Genomic DNA, 20,428 nt, shown 5'->3' with positions numbered 1-20,428 from the left:
TCTTAGGTGCAAAAAACCCAGCCTTTTGACTTGAGACAACTAAAGTCGAGTTCTTTACTTTTCGCAGTTTTGCAATCCTCCGGTTGTGTTGTATGCGTAGCATCTATATTGGAATCTTTACAGGGCAGCAGTTTTCATTTTGAAATGTAAATCGGAGTAAAAAAAAATGCTGGCCATGCCCTGAAGGCCTGGAGAGATTTTATTTCCTGGCGCTTGTGAAAGAGGGCTTGTGGGAGGGCGGCCAGGCACGCTGGCAGCTCTATTCAAACAGGCAAAACTGGCAGGAGAAGCAGATTGTTCATAACGCCGCTTTCCTTCAGTGCCACCCCAGATTAGAAAACTGCGTGGGCATTCCGGATTCAGGTGCCCTGGCAGACCGGCTGCGGGGGCTGAAATAGAACCGCAGTTTTGCAGGGGAGGAAGGGGGTGGAACTGAGAAGCCACAGCAGTGTAATAGAAGCGGTGCTGCAGGGTTGCAAAGGGGTGGGCGTGTACAAGTGCCTGTATGCACTGTATTGTTGCTGCATGGAAGGGTGTGCATCTGAAGATCTGTGTTTGGGGGCAGTGTTATAAGAAAGAGCAAGGGTTGCTGCAGGCAAGACGTAGTACTGGGCCAACACAGTATTGTAATATGAAGGGATCTGCAGGTAGGAATTAAATGTATCTGTAAAATTAAGTTCTGCGACAGTATTGTGGCAGCAAGGGAAGGTTCTGCCGACCAGAGATGGGGCAGGTGAGAGATGACACTGCAGGCCAGGAATAAGAACATTATTAGAGCCTACTTGTATTCACAGCTGATTTTCACTACAAGGTTATAAAACATTATTAGAGCAGAGTGTGAACCCAGTAGTATAAAAGGGGTCATTGCTGCTAGCAGGCCACTAAGGTCAGAAGTGAATGGCTTTACCAGAGCTGTATTTGGGCAGAGTTGAGCGTTTCCACATATTGATTATGGTGCGGAATGGGGCTGCAGGTCAGGACTGGGGCATTAGCACAGGTATCGGGGTGGGCTGCAGGTTAGGATGATGCACCTTAATAAAATTGGTTGTGTTACATGAAAGCTTTGTGCCTCAGGCGCTAAATTGGACAAATGCAAATGTGCATTTTTGGCCTTTATTTCTGTCATTTAAATAAAAATCCTACTGGTTAGAAAATCAGCTTATAGATGATTGTATGAATCAATAGACTGACTTTTGCAATCCCGGTGGCACTTGACTGAAGCAGTGGTCAGTGATTTGTGGTGCAAATTCCTTCTGCTCAGTGTCGAAATGTTGCTTATCTCAAGCCCTGCTGCCTCCTTACCTCCGAATCTCTTGGGAAGAACATTGAAGCGGTACTCGTAGTCCTTAGTCCCAGTGCTAAACCCACTGAGTTCTGCATTTTAACACTTCAGCTAGCACAAGTTTGCCCAACTATGAACTCTACCCTCAGGGAGTGGGCTAATTATCGCAGTCTCATACCCCACATGAGACACACACAGAAACACGATTCAGATAACTAATATATGTATTCGATCAGACATAAATGAGGTTGCAACAGAAGAACACCATATGAGAAGAGACCCTGTCTCACTTCACCCCAAGCGCAACGTGAGAAGAGAGAACTTACTCAAAGCTGCAGTAGTGGAATATCTCCCAGAAAATCAGATCTCTAAGCGCTTGCTTGCCAACTACCCAGCCTTGGTCCATCCATTTTGCCAAGCCTCTGTTAGCCAGAAGCTCTTGCACTTCTCAACCTATGAATTTCTGTTCTGTCTGGTAGTTTTCATTTCCCCAACTAAAGGTTAGAATCTGCTGTCATAGGCCATCACATTCTTGATCTCTCGTGAAGGGACCCCATGTTATTTGCCCTGAAGTTGCTATCCTGCAATCCATGTTTGCTTGGTTCCTGAGATGGGACCTTCAAAGTTTGTCTCGTAGATTGGTGTTCCCTCTAGTCCTTAACTGTATTGAATGCACACAGTTTGTAATCCAGACCCAACAAAAATCTCCCTCATGACCAGAATAATTATGCAACGGAATCAATCCATATACATATTCCCTGAGCTTTACAGGAGGGCAGACAACTCCCCACGGTCCATCCTGAGACATGTCTGTTTCTGAGTCGAGAATAGTCCCTTTAGACACCATAAGTGATCTGTTCCGACGATAGGAATTCTTCTCACCCCTTGATTGTCCTTATTAGCATGCTAGCATACATGCAAGGATACTTTATGTAGCCCGAGAGCAGGATCTTCCCACACGAGTCTAGGGCCTACCCTCAAACTAAATCACTTGGCTTGTCTCTTTTCCATATATGAAGTTTCTTTGTTCCCAACTTGACCATGTCTTCTATTGTTACATGATTTGGAGGTTCGGAAAGGACTGCACACCCTGCTTCAGATTTTGTTCACACCTGCAGTAAATTCTCACCACAAAGCAATACCTAGTAGACTGATTGATATAAAATTTCTGGTTTTAAACATTTTTAATTGCTTCATTCAAGCTGCTAAGAAAGCAACCTAACTGATTCAGAGAAAAAAAATCTGTTAAAGCTACTAAAGGCATCAGACTGTTTCTACTTCAAGTAGATATAACATATTTCCTGTGGATCCAGGGTACAATCTCCTACACTTTCTCCTTCACTAGAGAGCAGTGTTTAGATCATAGCATTCCATGGGATGGGGAGGTGGAATGGGTTGAGGCTCTCAGTGAAAGGTCAGGGTGAAAGGGAAAGGGGTTCAGGAAAGCATATGGAGGGACAGGGTATGGTAGGTGAAAATGATTTGTTAGAGCAGCAGAGATAGTTGAGGGTATCTTTCAGTGGTCTTCCGACACTATCCAAACTGTAAACCTGTGTTCTTTCTCCAGAGCAGGGTGAAGCTCGCCTGCCACGCGGATGTAAGAACCCCATCCTTTTTTTTCTTCTAGCTCTTGTTTTTGTCTCCCATGGGGCTGCCTCTGCTTCTGTTCTTTGCCTGTGTGCTTTCTCTGCAGTCTGGTGACCGTCGTCCTGTGCTTTCTGGAGGGGCGTCCACTAACCTGTGGCTAATCCTGTCTGTTGGTCTTTGTTCAAAACGAATTGTGTCTTTCCTCACTGTGTCTTACCCAGCGTCCCTACCTGCATGCGCAGAACCATCATACGAAGGAAAGTGCTGAACCCCATGCGGTCTGTCTTGTAGCAGGTTCTAGAGAAATGAAACACAGGCGTCTGCCGATTAATGGTGGTTGTGATCAACAAAGGCAACAGATTTAATTTACAAGCAGCATATTTGGCCCTCTCGCAATGTCAAGGGGGGCTGAACGCTCCATCACCAGTATTGAGCAAAATTCTTACACTCATCCTGTGCTGTAAAATACTTCTCTCATGGTCCTCTGAGCTGAGGGCCTGTTTAGGGCATGATGGGCCCTGGCACTCTTTTACCAATAGGTGTTATCGTCTTGTCCCTGACATTTTTGATTTTGAGCACGCAAGAAATAGCCATGAAGTTATACGTGACACTTGAGAGTAGATTTCTCATAAAATAAAAAAAGTAATGCATTAAGATTTGCACTAAGGCACACATGGAGCAAACTGGTTTTGAACTGTTTTTGGAATATGGGACTGAACAAACTAATGTTGCTTTATTCAACTGTGAAATAAATGAGTAGATTTTTGTAAGAAGCTAAATATGGAGCAAAAACTCTGATGGTGGAAATCCTTATGGAATTTAACCCAAACTATGTTGCGGGTAAATCCCTCATTATTCCATTCTTCCCATAACAAAAATGTATTTGCTGCATTTTTTGCTTAACCTTAATATATTATGTTACCTGGGCCCAAATGACACGCAACCAAACTGAAGGCTGGGGGGCATTAGAGCTTCTGTGGTAACCATGTAGATTCAAGACAGGTTGAACATAACTCGTGTAGCACTTTTGGACTTTCCAGGGACCATGAAAGAGCAAGAGACCGAACAGGATCTGTGGCTGAAATACATATGACTACGTTAAGGAAGATAGAGTATTTGTTCTCTTGACTTCTCCTATTCCTTCCTGGGTTCTGAGGAGACATTAGGAGAAAGGCAGGTTACTAAAGGTGTTGACAGGCATCTTGGGTAATGTCTGAGGTGTAAGGCCGCTGCAAAATATGCAGAGTGCTCAGTAGAGGCCTTTGAACTCAAATCCGTCTGATACTATCAGGGAAGGACTGCTTCAGCTTGGAGCATTATATCACAGAAAGTCCTTTGCCGAACTAGCCTTGGAAGTGACCGATTCTCCCCCAGTTTCATTAGCCTTTTAAAGTCTGTGGCTTGCCTCTAAATATTACTGCTTAACTGTGGGTCCGCTTAAACGCATTACTAAAAATTGATGAAGAGTTGCACTTAGAACAACTCTAAAGCATGAGTGTATTTTCTTTCTGTCCACTAAACATCCCTCGTGTGTGGTGTTACGCATTTGTTATTGCAACCTTTGAAATGTATTCACGTGCATATGGGGAATGTTAGCAGAAAAGGATGCATTCTCCGCGTTTGACAGAGAAACAAATTAAACTATTACCCACACGGCTTTTCCACCATGTGCCTGGTAACTCGAGCCATAGAAAAGATGGAGATGGAGTGACTTGTTATCTCATTTTAGAAACAAGACTTTGCAGATGTTAAATGCTGTGTTTTTAGTCTTCCTTACATTAGTATTTTAGATATAATTCTGGGGGTTGCCTCAATCATAATTTCTCTCGACTGAACATTGCAGCGTTTTACATTCCCTGACATGCCAGTTTCTCTTCTGGTGATGGGCACTGAAGAATTATTGCCTGCAACCCTAAGGGAAGCCAACTTTAGCATTCACATTGGGGAATTCTCCATCTCAGGAGACAATCTTGATTATGTTCCCTCACTCTGATTATAGATTTTGAGGGCCGGCGTTGGGTCTTACTACTCGCAGGTTGGATATCCTTGGGAATGAGGACCTTATGGAGGTCTCCGTCAGAACGCTTTGTCTCTTTTGTGTGGTTTGTTACCTGACAGCTTTCTAACCCACCCTGTGTTTATTACCTCTGTGGCTCTCTTCTCTCATGCTCTTGTTGTTCTTATCCAATTTTAATCTCCCTTGTGGCTGTACGTTGTTTTGTCGACAGTACTGTTTTTGCTGTTGGAAGTGGTTTGGTCTTGTGCAGCATGTTTAGCAATACGAAAAGTAGCTGCACAACCTTAAGCAATTTAGCATCCCTTTTGTGGGTGGGATTGTAAAATGGGAAAAGGGCACCCATAATTCTGTTTACCTTTTCACCACATTGTGATCAAGATTATTGATTGATATTTTGACCCCCAAAGAAACATGATTCTTTTCACAATTTCAAATTGTTAATCAGTATCACTTCCCACTACAACAGCACCAAAGATGACCACTGCATGTAGCATCACTCCAAGCAGCAGTAGAAATAATACCCCTTCTTTTTTTATTATATTCAGTGTGTGTGGGTAACCACTTTATCATTCCCTAAGTAGTGGAAGCCTCCATTCTTGTTACCTTCCTCAGATGGTGGCAGCTTCCTTCCCATTGACGCCAAGCGGTGTCAACTTCGTTCTATAGCACATGGTGGAGCTCAGTGTTTCTGTTCCGTCTCTAGCAAATGGCGGCAATTACACTTCCTGTCCTATCCAAGTGATGTCAGACTCACCTATTGTGATATCTAGGTTGGGCCACTTCATTTACCGTCATCCCTATGTGTTGGGAACTTCATGGTTTGTTCTACTAAAGGGTTTGGATCCCTCAGTCCTTCTCATAGTCCAGTGTTGTCAACTTTGCTTCATGTCATATGCAAGTGATGGCAAATTCCCACTACTTTTAAGTAATGGAAATCACACCTGTCTCATCCAAGTGATGTTGGTGACCTCAAACTCTCATTTTTGTGAGGTGGCTGCTCCACTTCCCATCACGTGTGTGTTCTGGTTACTGTACTTACTATAACATTCTGTTGGTGGGAACCTGAATTGTTTTATATTCCATCATGTCAAGCCCACTTCCTGGTGCCAACAATTTGAATGGCAGATTCAAGTAATGGTAACCTCACTGCATGGGACATTCAGGGGGTGGCGGCCTCTCATCCTGTCAGTCCTTTAGATTCTCCTAATGTTGACAGTGGTTTCTTCTTACAGTGTGGCAACATTTAGACAGAATTTATTGGGAGCAAGGTTTGATGATCAGTCAAAGGAGGATTGAATAGTATTGTGTCATTCACAAGATGTTCCTTAGTCCATTACTGGGCTTATGGTAAAATATTATACTCCCAGAAATGAATATGTGTTGAAACACTCCATAGAACACTCGTACGGTAGGAGTAAAGGAAGAAAAGGCAGACATTTCCACTGCAAGAATGAACTCTGCAACTCAGAGTTCCCTGTATACCAAGGTGCAGCTGGGAACTACTACAACTCTCAGGAGCTTAGTGGTCACATTTCTGAAGGAAGAACAAAGAACTCCAAACTAGCTTGGGACAGTACTTCCATTGAGTTAGCCATTTGAGGTTTCCTACAGACCTTTCTAAATCCGGGACAAGACTCGCAGCCTTATTTTGAGTTTACCGAACAGGGTGCTTCATCACAAATATGAAGGATGTCCCCTCAGCCATATTACAATTGTATTATAGCCAGTGGTGCCTATAATGTTGCAGCTTGGGCATGCACCACATATTTCATGGGGTTCCTGCCCGCCAAGCTCTAAATAAGCACCTGAACCTTTAAGAGCCAATGTTAAAGCCAAGATGGAGCGCTTGCAGGAAGGGCTTTATCTTTCACCATGTGGAGGGAAATATTAGGACAAGCACATACATCTCAAAATCTAAATCTCTTGGACCCGGCTCTAAATTGCAAAGTAATGAACCCTATAATAAATATTAAGAGATTTTCTGACCTTCCGTCCCTCTTGTGATGGCTGAGAACAGCAACATGTAATAGCCATACAGAGACGGGACGATGAACGGTCAAAGGGGCACAAGAATGGTCACTTCTACTAAAGAAGGTGTGTATCTTTTGTGTTTTCCTTTTCTGCACCACAGGGCACACAGCTGATATTCAACGCAGCCAAGGAACTGGGACAGCTTTCCAAGCTTAAGGTAAGATAGGGGCAGAAGAGCTTCAGGTGTGTTTTTGAAGCAAAATGAATAAAATTCCTATCTACATTTTCGCAAGTCATTCCACCTTTTTTCACAGTCTAAATACTTTTCTTGCTAATGTGCTGAAAGTGAATTAGCTCCATGAAAGAAAATATGGAATTGAATAGTGAGATGGGGAGCCAGGTGCAATACTAGTGATTTCTCTTATTTGAGGGAGGAGTTCAAGGATAACTTAAAGGGAAACAAACGGGACATCTGGTAATTTAAAAATACTTTTAAGTTCCAAATCTGGAGACTCTGAGCAAACTCTGTCATATCTGTAGAAGTCTTTGACTTCTGGCTCGTATAATGGAAATGTTTCTTATCTTAAAATACCAGCATCACTCAACAAAAAAGGCTGAATGATAATGATGGGGTTCAAAGTCTATGGACTGCACGAGGCGGGGGGGAGGGTTCCTTTCATTCGAAAAAGACGTGGACATTTTTGGGTTAGTTATGGGTTTTTATGATTGTCTTGGGCTTTCAAATGGTGCACCATAGGTTTCTATGAGTGTCTAATTGCTCTGATTAGTCAATGTAACTATCAAATTTACCTTCAAAGAGAGTAACACTTTTTACTGCCCAGTGACGTTGGTGTGTTACTCTTAATGGGTTGATTGCATATATTGAAATGAGGAATTCCCTGATTAAATTGCAGAAACTTCCCAGCAACTGAAAGAACAATTGAAAACATTTGGAAATGTATTACGGATAGTGACTTCTCCAGTAGAGACAGGAGTCCTGGGAACAATGGGTGAAACTTCATGGTATCCGCTAAATACTGGACTGAGGTCTTGCGCTACTTTGAGTGAGCAGATTCTGTTGTGCCTGGTGCTCTGGAGCAGTGGAGGGGGCTCCTAGAGTTATTTTTTAAGAGCTGGGTCACTGCATGAAACTCCCCTAGTGATTAAACGTTTGACGTTGATGGTCCTCTCCAGGACAGTGAAAAGAGTTTTTGACCCAAGGAGACATTAAGGTGGTCAGCCCACTTTGGAAACCTCTGTAATGAAGCAGAGTACTGCAAACTGATAGAGACTTCTAGCCGCAGATTCCTTACCTTGAATTTTCTAGCCACCAGACTGGATCTGGAAGATTTTCCAAGCAGTGCCCCTGCATGTCGGTAGGTGGCATTGGTCGGCTGCGCGTCAGTTGTCTGCACCGGAGTGATGTCGTAGTACCTATAAAGGTGCCACCCACACGTGCTGACGTCGGTACTTTTCTCTTTGCTCCAGCCAGCGCTGATCTGGAGAAGAGATACCCCTCTGTAGGTTTTTGACGGGAATTTTGTGACTTTTGTCGTCTGATTTTTGAGATTTCCTCCTGCTGTGTAGAGGATGTCATCAATGAGGACAGGACCTGCGGAGCCTATCACCAGGCGATGTCGGCAACAGATCCACTCCTTATCTGTCTGTGGTGCCTGGAGCTTAGTACAAAATCAAGTTATGCGCTAATTCCCGGGCCATGGTGCCGAAGGCTTTGAGGACGCGGTCCCTGAAGCTGCTAACGGCTCGGCACGTGACTCTGTGGAAGTCAAGGTCCCGGTCAAGAGGAAGGTCCTGGGATCATTAACTGAATCCGAAGTACTCTTCGTCCCATTTGAGATCGTCGGACATTCAGTTAAGAGGCACAAGAAGAAGAGTAAGAAGTCAAAGTGATCTTCTTCTGCTCCTTGTGACAAAGGAGCATCCGAGGCCTGATTCTTCGGAGCCTGGGTCTGCTCCACGCCTCCCGGAATATATGGGAGCCGAAGCGACCAGCGACCAACTTAAAATAATTGTACGAGGCCCTGTGTCTCATATTTGGGCGGCCCGACTCAATCTAGGACTCTTTGGGCCCCGCAGGGTCAGTGTGGCCTATCTGATTCCACGCCTGTGGGTCCGGCACCAGTGGGCCACCATAGATTCAATAATGGATTGGATCGGGGCCGGTAACACCACTTCGACCTTCCCCAATGCCAGTCTTGATACGGATGCTCCCAGCGCCGCTGGCACGCACCGGGGGCGCCAGCCCCATTATCATTCTGAGTCTGACACGGAGCCTGAGGGGCATAGCCGACGCCAACTCCAGCGCAAGGATGACCCTCGGATCCTAAGCCCTATTCCTCTGGGCTTGGCCTCTGGAAGGATTGGGAGGGGTCGCGAAGACCTCTAGAATACCAGCCACACAAGTCTCAAATGGCCTGTTGTGAGGAACAGGGTAATGCTAGCAGACTGGCTACCTCTACAAATCTGAGCATGCTTTCTCCCTCTACCGTGGCTATTGAGGAGGGAGCTTCTTATGCTATGATGGTGCGGAGAGCAGCAGAGGTTCTTGACCTTCAGCTGCTCTCGGTGGCTGTCGAAACTAATCTCTTGCCTGAAGTGCTGCAACCGTGAGTCTCCTCCTCAGAACCCCTACTCCTATTCAATGAGACCCTCACAGACATCCTCCTGAGAATCCTGTTCACAACCACCACAGGGGCTCCTGTGAAAAGGATGACTGCCCATTGCCACCCACCGCTCCTGGGGACCCAAACTTCCTCACCCAACACTCTACCCCGGAGAGCTTGGTGGTCCAAGCTTCCACATCCTAGGGCACATTACCTACCACACCCCCAGACAGGGAATCCAAGAAGCTGGACTCCTTGGGTAAGAAAATGTCTTCTTCCGCCAGCCTGGTGTTGCAGTCCGTCAACACCACATCAGGCATATTGTGCAGGTATTCCCAAACGCTGTGGGATATGGTTGCACAAGTGCTGCCGCAGGTCCTGGAGGAGGCACGGGCGATCTTCTCCCAAACTGTTACAGACGGGAGAGATGCAGCAAAGTTCATGACACGTTGTGGTCTGTACCCGACCGAATTGCAGGTGAGCGGTTTCCTCAACAGTGGCCTTGAGGCACCACGCCAGGCTGAAAAGAACTGGCTTCTCGGGGTGGGGGGGGGGGGGGATGTTCAAGCTTCCCTTATAGACTTGCCCTTCGGTGGCACTCGTCTCTTCGGAGACCAGGCAGACTTGGCGCTGGAGTGATTTAAGGATGTACAGGCTACAGCTAAATCCTTGGGCCTCTTGGCTGCCCCACATCCTCCCTGGTCAGCCTTTCGCTGCTTCGGGAAGGAGTTTTCAAAAACGCCAACCCTATCCCAGCCCCGAGCCGTGCAAGATTCCCAGCCTCTGCATGGACGATTGCGCTGGTCCTACCGGCCTTGTGGTTCAGGTAGCACCTCTACCACTGGCAGTCCATAACATCAGGCAAATGTGTTTTGCAGATTGTCCAAAGGGGCTACTCCCTCTCCTTCAAGCCCACCCTTCCCTCCATGACTCCATCTTACAACAGACTGATAAAGGATCATTTGTCCTTGCTCCGTGAGGAACTCATGGCTCTGTTGGCCATAGAAGCCATAGAGAGGGTTCCGGGGCCAGTAGTAGGCTGTGTTTGTTATTCCCGATACTTTCTGGTCCCCAGAAAGGACAATGACATTTGTCCTGTCCTAGACCTCCTAGCCCTCAACCTAAAAAAGGAGAAATTCAAAATGCTCACACCAGTTCAGGTTTTGTGTGCCCTCGATCCAGAAGACTGGATGGTAGCGTTGGACTTGCAGGACGCTTATTTTCATATCCCCGTCCTGCCGGGTCCCGCCGTCGTCATCTGCGGTTCACAGTAGGCCACAGCAAATTCCGTTCACTGTGCTGCTTTTTGGCCTTACCCGCGCTCCTCTGGTGTTCAGAAAAGTGATGGCGGATGTTGCAGCTCATCTGTGGAGATCAGGGATGTCAGTCTTCACCTATCTCAATGACTGGCTGTCACCGGGGGGGGGGGGGGTCACCCCAGACTGTCGTCTCCTACCTCCAGGCTACAGCAGGTCTCCTGCATTTGCTGGGGTTCACTATCAGCGTGTCAAAGTCACACCTGACTCCCTCTCAGATGTTCCCTTTAATCGGAACTGTTCTAGATACAGTGCAGTTTTGGGCTTATCCTCCTGAGCAGCGAGTCCAGGATATTCAGGCTATTATACTGATGTTACTGCCTCCATCCTGGACTTCACATGCTGGTCACACACGCCAGATGGCATATGCAGGCTTTGCAGTGGGACCTGAAGTTCCAGTGGGCACAGCATCATGGGAATCTCTCCGACCTGGCCCAGATCTCGGAGAGGACTGCGAAGGATTTGCAATGGTGGCTAGCAAACCGCGATTGAGTCAGAGACAGACCCCTCTCCCTTCCCCAACGAGGATCTCACAGTAGTGACGGGTGCGTCACTCCTGGGATGAGGCACACATCTGGGTGAAGTGGAGATCAGACGACTCTGGTCTGCAGCAGACTCTGAGTTCCACGTCAAGCTGTTGGAACTGCGAGCGATCCAATTGGCATTGTAGGCTTTTCTACCGCCCATCATGGAAAGGCTGTTACAGGTGTTCATAGACCACACCACCACCATGTGGTACTGCAGCAGACAGGTTGGGGTGGGGTCATGGACCCTTAGTCAAGAGGCCTTGCTTCTCTGGGCATGGCTGGAACAACAGTGCATTTCCCTGGTGGTTCAACAGCTGGCAGGTTCCCTGAATGCCAGGGCGACAAACTCAGCCGTCAATGCCTAGCGGATCGCGAATGGGGTTTCCAATCAGAGGTGGTGCATGGTCTTTCAGCAGTGAGGAGCACTTTGGTTAGATCTGTTCTCTTCGACCGAGAATGCGCAATCTTAGCAGTTTTGTGCCCTGGAGTTTCCATGGTTGCACTCGCATGGAGACGCTTTTTGTCTCGAGTGGAGCTCAGGTCTCCTGTATGCCTTTCGGCCCATACCACTACTGCCCAGAGTTCTCAAGAAGATCAGGAACGAGTGGGGCTAAGTCATCCTTCTGGCTCTGGACTGGGCTCAGAGTTTGGCATCCCCGGCTACTGAGCATGGCCACCGATCTTCCAATCAGGTTGCCCCTTCTGGAGGATCTTCTGTTGTAGCAGCATGGGCGGGTCCTCCACACGAACCTGTCAACTCTACGCCTTCTTGCGTGGAGATTGAGCGGCGGCAGTTGACAGCTTTCGATTTTCCTCCCAAAGTCTGCGAGGTTATTCTGGCAACCAGGTATTCCTTTACCAAGACAGTATACTCTTGCCGTTGGAAGCTATTTGTATCCTATTGTACAGAAAAGTCCATTGATCTGCTTTCTCCCTCCCTTTCTGATGTTTTGCTTCTTATTCCTACCCTTGCCCAGCAGGGCTCTGCTTTGGGTACTCTGAAGGGTTATCTTTCTGCTCTGTCTGCCTTCTTGCGGCTGCCAGACCAACCCTTTTTATTTAAGTCCCATACTGTAAATAGATTTTTGCAGGGCCTTGTTCATGTTTCCCCCTTCGCCTTTTATTATTCCCAGTGGCATAATAAAAGGACCTTAATTTTATTCTCCCATTCTTGATGTGTGCTTCTTTCTAGCCTCGGCACAATTGTCCCCTCTGGCTGCTCACAATTAAAGCAGCCATTTTCATGGCAATTACATCTGCCCGGAGCTGAGCAGGCTGCAGGCTTTTGTCATCCACGTATCCATTTTTCTTGGTTTACCCATACAAACTGATGCTTCGCAATAGGGCCTCTTTGTTGCCACAAGTGGTCACACCATTTCATGTGGGCTAATCTGTCACCTTGCCCACCTTCTACGCTCCTCCACATCCTTCCAAAGAAGAGGAGCGACTCCACTGTCTGGCCCAAAAACAGCATTGTCGTTCTACATTGACTGCACACAAGAGTTCCAGGTGGACGACCAACACTTTGTGGGGTATGTTGGTGCAAAGAAGGGTCGGGATGTGGAAGCACAAAGAAGAATCCTCTTGAAGGGTTATGAGCTGATTCCACCAAAGCTAAAGGTGCGACCACTGCATTACACACGGTGTTCCGGTCCTGGATATCTGTCAGGCAGCAAGTTGGGCATCTCTGCACATGTTTACTAAACATTATTGCCTGAACAGTCATGTCGTAGGGATGAGCACGTCACCCATTCGGTCCTGTAGGACTTCCTAGTTCAAGTTTGTCTGCAGACCCTCCTTTGGGGATAGTATTGCTTGGGTATCTGTTCAAAAGTAAGGAATCTGCGGCTAGAAGTCCCTATCAGATGAACAAGTTACTTACCTGCAGTAACTCCTTATCTGGTACAGACTATATCTAGCCGCAGATTCCATACCGACCCACCCACTCTCCCCAATCTGCGGACATATTTCTAGGGTCCGGGCTGATCACTTTCAGGGCCCTAGTTTGAACACACCAGTGTCAGTGCACTTAATGGCTCTGCAGTTCTGGAGTGGACATTTTTTTTTTAAGTAACTGACGTCAGTGTGCCAGGGAGGTGTCTATGTAGATACCCCAATGTCACTCCTGTGCAGAGGACACCAACAACTGACATGCTGCAGATCAATGCCACCTACCGATGCGCGGAGTTACTGTTCGAAAAATCTTCCAGATCCTGTCGGACGCCTGTGAAATTCAAAGGTAAGGAATCTGTGGCTAGCTATAGTCTCTATCACATTGCAGTACTCCGCTTCATTACAGAGGTTTCCAAAGTGAGCTGACCTCCTTAATGTCTCCTTGGGCCAAAGACTCTCTTTGCTGTCCTGGAACTTGTCCTTCTTGTACATTCTCCAGTGGTCTGTGGAACGTGCGGGTCTTAGGGTTCACAGAAGGTGGTTAAAGGAAGGTAGTGTACATAGATATATCCGTAATGGGGATAGAAGTTTTCAGCGAGGAGGCCACCAAGTTATGAGAAACTCTTCTAAGCTGCAGAGAATTTAGATCACAAAAGCAAATTTGAAATACTATTGCTAACATCACTACTGCTAAGTAAGATGAAAATAGGAGCAACTGAGTCTCGTCTGATTGAACTGTTTTGCATTGATAGGTTAGTATATTGTAGGATTGCAGATAAACCGTCCATATGTGTTTGCTATGTGTATCTTTCACTACTCCAAAATAGTTGATTACTGAGGTATGCTGACTTTCTGAAGTCATGGACTCAAGATTCTCTGCTCAGACTGAGATCAGCCATAGGTGTTAGAGGTTAACAATGATTTTTGTTTTTAGCTCTGACCTCTCTTGTCCATTTTCGAAATCATCGCGAGATAGGTGAGTAAAACCTATCTGCGGAGGGATTGGCCAAGACGCAGAGAGAGACTTTGTATACAATTTCCATAAATGAGTATAGAAGTACTTGTTTAGTGTGACTGTGTCGTTTGCATGACCAGAGTTAAACAAATTAAATACGGTGTTCTAGGATCATATGGTGCGGGAGGAGGCGAAGAGCCTGACGCCGAAGCAGTGTGCAGTGGTGGAGCTGGCCTTGGACACAATAAAGGTGAGGAAGAGCTTCTTGTCCACGTGCATCATTCCAACTCCCAGTCAACCACCTACCCCTAACTCCAGATTTCCATAAAACCTCAGACCTCACCCTAGATATCTGTAACCTAAATCTTGACCTTCGTATTGACACCTGGTTTTCCTTTAAGGCCTGGCAGGCCAGAATCTTTAAGTTCCACCGGAGATTCTGAATTTCACGTAGATCTCCAGATCACATATCGTGTTGCTTGAATCCCATAGGGAACCATTCACTGTTTAAAGCATTCTGCACTGAATTTGCTTCTAGGCTTTCCTTGCAATTATGATGATCGTGCATCCCACCTCATTTATTTCTCAACCTACAGTCCTATCTCTCCATAGGAATTAGGTAAATTGCAAAATCCAGTCACTCCCCTCAAACATCCTAGTTTTTCATCACCTTGTTGCCTAGTTGCCATGAACCTGGTCTTCCGTGGTGCCCATTTGCCATATGCCCGATTGCGCCAAGCGTGTACAACTTCCTGCTTCCATCTAATTCTTACCATCCTTTATTCTCCAGCAATACTTCCATGCCGGAGGAGTCGGTCTGAAGAAGACATTCCTGGAGAAAAGTCCTGACCTGCAGTCTCTGCGCTACGCGTTGTCATTGTACACCCAAGCAACCGACACTCTCATCAAAACCTTTGTCCAGACACAGTCTTCTCAGGGTAAGACGTTTTCCTGGATAACTGCAGCAGTAAAGCATATTTAGACTTAATTCCACTCCTGAAAGCCCTGTATCAAGTCTGTATGCGGCTTCCAAACAGTTACATCTATTTTGCTTGTACAGTCCACCTGAATCTCCCGGCTGCCTTTGGCAAAAGAAATGCTCCTTCGAGTACAGTGCTGGCAGACACTACCATGGCATCGGGGTTGCTTCTCCAGCATGACACTGATCAATCTAATACAGCCCCTAGCATGGGAGCTGCTCTTACAATTCTTGTGGTAGGCAATATTTGACCTGGAAATTTCAAACACATTGCACATGCACAGCTCTTTCATTGGTCATAGAGATGCAGGATTATCTGCCAGTTCTCTGATAGCGTGATGTATGAGGTAAGCACAGCGAAATAACACTGTATGTAGTGTGTTAGAACTTTATGGAATCTACAGACGTTGCCTTTGGTGCTAAATAGAGAAAAGAGAACATGTCCTATGTCCATTTTGAGGGAGAGTGGGGACCTCTGCCATTAGCATGGTGTCTGCTGGTCACGACAGAGGTAAACTCTAACAAGCCTGTCTGGTCTCAGTATAACAGCTGCTCAGTGCCAAAGTCGATTGCGCTGCAGCGAGGTCACCCATGGCTTATAACGCACCATCAGAATTGAGTTGCACGTAGTTAAGAGCATCGTACCTTGTATGAGACTCAAAAAGGCAAATCATGACTGCCACATTCTGCCCAGCTGTAGCCAGAGGAGGCTCTGCCCAATGAGATCTCAGCATTCATGTAAGGTCTGCTCATTATTGATCAGGCAGAGCATGGACATGACAAACCAGAAACGCTAGCCACCTAGAACCCCTGCGCTCAAGCAATCCACCACCCTCAGACATCCAAGTGTCTGGGACAATAGGCAAACTCTACCATAGTCATTAACCACCCCTTATGGTTTCCAACCAACACTTTGCTCTTGAGTGGAGAATACGTTGATTATTGGGGGCTCCAAAAATCAAAGTGTTGCCACATTACTTCCAGTGGGCTTTCAACCTTTAAGCCATTGTAATCCGTGACTCTATTACAACTAGTTCAGTTAAAATGAAATAAGGTTGCAACTCCCGAATGCAGTACTTTGTTAAATGAAAGTTCACGGCAGGAGACCCTGTGTCACACTGGAATGAAGCCACCAGGTCCCTTTCCTCACACAGGTAACTAGAGCAGGAAACTAAGGCACAACAAATCGGCATGAGTGTCATTGGCATTAGTCAGAGAGGACAATAGTTAACAATGAACAATGTCAAATCCACTACACAGAAGACCCATTTTGACCTCTCTGTAGGCTATGTGCAAAACATCAGGCAGAAACCATTAGGTTCAGGAGACAGCAGAATTTCTGGGCCCAGATTAATCAAAGTAATGTGTTACCCTTGCGTCGCACAGGGTGATGCAGGGGCAACGCCATTCTTAAGTCCGAGTTACCAAGCCACCTCGCGTGGCCCTGCGTGGCTTGGTAAATCTGGAGTACTACCGCGGGGCGCTAGTCGCTGTCTTGCGTTACTCTGCACCGGGAAGATGTTATATGGGTGGCGAGTGGGTGTTCCCACACATCCGCCCAAGTATTTTGGCTCATCCCAGATTTATCAAGAAGAGTAAATTTAGACATGCATCAAAATTGTATCTGCACATAGTGCACCAGCGCAGTGAGCGAGCAGGAATGTACCTATCTTGGTAAATATGACGCCTTCCTGCCCTCTCTTTTTGACGCAGCGCAGCGCGTTTTTTTGCTGCATTGCGCTGCGTTAGATTTTGATCAATTTTGGGCCTAGGCCTTTAGGGAGACTCCACGGAGTTGCTGAATACCTGGGACGCAACTATGTTGTTGCTTGGTGTATTCAAGCAGAAATATGCATGATCTGTAGTAGATTGTGTATAATTAATTTACACATTTTCAAAGACAGTGCACCGAAGGTATGCATACAAACATTTCTACAGTATTTCATTGATAAAACCAAAGTTTTTCACACTGATAAGCACTTACAAAAGCTCATGCCTGCAGAATTGTTAATCCTCTCTCACATGGGTTTTATAGGTTTTCTACACTAACCCAAGTAATAAGTGGGCCAAGGTCTTGATCATCCCCGGGAGTCGAACTATACTTTGTCTACAGTGTACACATCCCAAAGCTCGAAACCGAAAGCAGAAAAGTGGACATCTGAGATTAAGGGGGAGGATCACTAAGATTGTATTTATTGTGGTTCAGAGCAGATGAAATGGTCACCAGATGCCATTTTAATTTGAACACAATGAATGTCCATTACACATCAGTTGCAATGATCTAATCCATGTCAACGCTACAAGGAGGTGTCAATATAAAGCCACATTCTGATAGATACATCTGCCGTGTGGATTCCTCACCTTGTGAATATCCCCTTGCGTCAGCAACATTCGGAAATTCTTTTTGTAGCCTCACGCCGACATGGACTCGGACGTCATAGAGACACGACATCGCTCGCGACTCCGCTGACGTCACCGACGCCTATAACAGGCCCACGCCGGCGTGATGAAATCAGTTCCCTTTTTTCCGCGTCGTCGACGCTAACGGTTTCGGGATACTCTGTAGCTTTACTGGTGACTTTGTTACTATTTTTCTTAGATTCTCCATTCTCTGCCCTTTCTCTTCGATTGTCATGTCGACAAAGAAAACAGGTTTTAAGCCTTGTAGAGAATGTGAAAAGATGATGTCCGTTACGGACCCACACCAAGACTGCATTTGGTGTCTGAGCTCTGACCACGACGTGGATGGGTGTTCGTCGTGTCAGAAAATGAATCCGAAGGCTCTGCGAGAAAGGGAGTCAAAACTTCTTGTGGCTAAGCTGAAGGCGGGTAAAGTTAGAAGATCTTCAAAACACTCGAAGAGATCGAAGTCGAGGTCCAGGTCGAGATCTCATGAGGCGTCGGTCTCGAACTCTTCATCTGATCATGCTTCCGGCTCTCGTAGAAAACATAAGAGGAGACATGAGTCCCGACGTCATTCGGATGATAGGTCTGACTCAAGATCGAAATCTCCAAAGAAAATGAAGTCGAAGGTAATTCCTCCACAAGTGTCGGATCAGGAAGGTGAGGCCTCACCTTCGGAGTCGATAGTCCATTCTCCGACTCCGGTTCCGGATCCGACTCCGGCTCCATCTTCGAATCCGGAGGACGCCGATGGAGTTCCTGTTGAAGAGGAGTCTTCGAATCCTGTTAATTTAACAGATTCTAATCTGCCTCGAGGTCAACCTGAGCATCCACCATTTCCAGCTCCAGGTCAGGACCCTTCTGCGTTTCTAAACGCGATGTATGGTGTTTTCTCAAGATCATGGCACCCCTCTGGAGCACCTTCGGGTCCCATGGGTCCAATGGCTTTTAATTTGGGTGTACCTCACTCATATGCTCGGGCACCTTTCATGCCATATATACCAGCCCCGGCCCCGCTGTGGCAGTACGAGGCTCCACCGAGGTCGACGCCGATATCGACGCCGGCTCCACCAAAGTCGACGACTCCGGCTCCGGCGTCGCCGGCTCCAAGCAAGTCTATGGAACATCCTTCCAAGCCTTCGGATTCGATTCCGACGTCGGCTCCAGCGCCGTCGGATTCGACATTGGATCCGGCTGCACTTCGAGTTAAACTGAGGTCTAGGAGAGAGGCTCAACGTCTCCTAGATGAACAGAGATTTTGTGAGTCTCATTCAGACTTGGAAGAAGGTGAGCTGGATGGGAATGATTTTGAGGACCTGGCAGAGGCGAGTGGTCTTGAATTTTCTCCAGAATGGGCTTTACCTTCGGGGTCTGATACACCCTCTAGAGATGTTCAGCCATACCACGTTGTTATGAAGAAGGCAGCAGGACTTTTAGGTTTGACTTTACCTACTGTTGAATTTAAGTCAAATTTATTGACTGAGGTTCTTCATTCTCCTAAGTCAGCGGTAGAACCTTTACTACCATTTAATGATGCTTTAACAGAGCCCATTATGGAAGTATGGAAGAAACCTTTTTCTGCTCCTGCAGTTTCAAAAAGCGTGGCTAGGAGGTATAGAGTGGCTCCTGAAGATCCTGCCTTCTTGTCATCTCACCCTTCTCCTGAGAGCTTGGTGATTCAGGCTGCTTGTTCTAAGAAGTCGGTTGGTGCTTTTTCGCAGGTGCCTGGCGACAAAGAGGCCAGAAAACAGGACCAAGTCGCCAAAAAGACTTTTTCTTCTGCTAGTATGGCAGTAAAATCATCTAATGCCACTTTCCTTATGGGTAGATATGTACATGCACTTATGGACTCTATGCATTCATTGATCCCTAAGGTTCCGGAGGATAGCAGAAAAGACTTTGAGGAAGTTTTATCTGACTCTCAAGCGGCAGCCCGTCAGGTCATACAAAGCGGCCTCGATACTGCTGATTCGGTGGCAAGAATCATGGGCACAGCGGTTGCCACAAGGCGTTCGGCTTGGTTGAAGTCATCTGATTTTTCAGCTGATGTGCAGTCTGCTTTATTGGATTTGCCTTTCGATGGTGAAGGACTTTTTGGAAAGAAAGCTGACACGGCCTTGGAGAGATTGAAGGATAGCAGAGCAACTGCTAGATCTCTTGGCCTTCAGATCAGAGGTTCTACAACCAGGAAATTCAGAGGGTTTGGTCGCTCTTCCTTTCGTTCATATAGACAAGGTCAGCAGCAGCAGCAGCAAAATACCTTGTATAGGTCATACAGGGGAAAGCAGAGAGCACGTCCTCGAGGACGTCAAGCCTCTTCCTCCTCCACCCCCCCAGCCACGGAAAAGCAGCCCTAGATCCGCCATTCAGGATCATGTGGGTCCGGTGGGGGGTCGGCTTACCCACTTTCTACGGGATTGGGAATTGGTTACATCAGATCTTTGGGTTCTCAACCTCGTAGAAAATGGGTATGCCCTTCCCTTTCGGGAATTCCCTCCAAATTACCCTCCTTGTCAGGGATATTGCTCAGAGGAACACCTGTTACTCCTTCAGGAGGAAGTTCAAACTTTATTGAGAAAAGGTGCGATAGAGGTGGTTCCGGAGCAGGAAAGGGGTCAGGGATGCTACTCCTGGTATTTCCGGATACCCAAGAAGGATGGCAGGCTTCGTCCAATCCTGGATCTCAGGATCTTGAATTTTTATCTAAAGCAGGAGAAATTCAAGATGCTCACCCTTGCTCAGGTTCTTCAGGCTCTGCTGGAAGAAGACTGGATGGTGTCGCTCGACTTGCAGGATGCGTATTTTCATATCCCAATCCTGAAGTCGCACAAGAAGTATCTCCGTTTTACGGTGGGATCGCAGCACTATCAGTTT

General features: G+C 46.7%; 1 protein-coding gene across 1 annotated transcript in view; it reads left to right on the top strand.

Moving 5' to 3' along the window:
• Window positions 1–20,428, top strand: part of UNC13A (unc-13 homolog A) — a 173,247-nt gene that overhangs the window by 128,196 nt on the left and 24,623 nt on the right. The window contains exons 34-36 of the mRNA XM_078671634.1: window positions 7,018–7,074; window positions 14,342–14,422; window positions 14,963–15,110. Coding sequence (XP_078527760.1) covers window positions 7,018–7,074; window positions 14,342–14,422; window positions 14,963–15,110 — 286 coding nt within the window. The remainder of the gene's footprint in view (window positions 1–7,017; window positions 7,075–14,341; window positions 14,423–14,962; window positions 15,111–20,428) is intronic.

This window comes from Lissotriton helveticus, chromosome 12 (genome assembly GCF_964261635.1).
Source record: "Lissotriton helveticus chromosome 12, aLisHel1.1, whole genome shotgun sequence".
In the NCBI taxonomy this organism is placed as follows: Eukaryota; Metazoa; Chordata; class Amphibia; order Caudata; family Salamandridae; genus Lissotriton; species Lissotriton helveticus.
The sequence above is the reverse complement of the archived record's forward strand: the minus strand, read 5'-3'. Positions and strand labels throughout refer to the sequence as shown.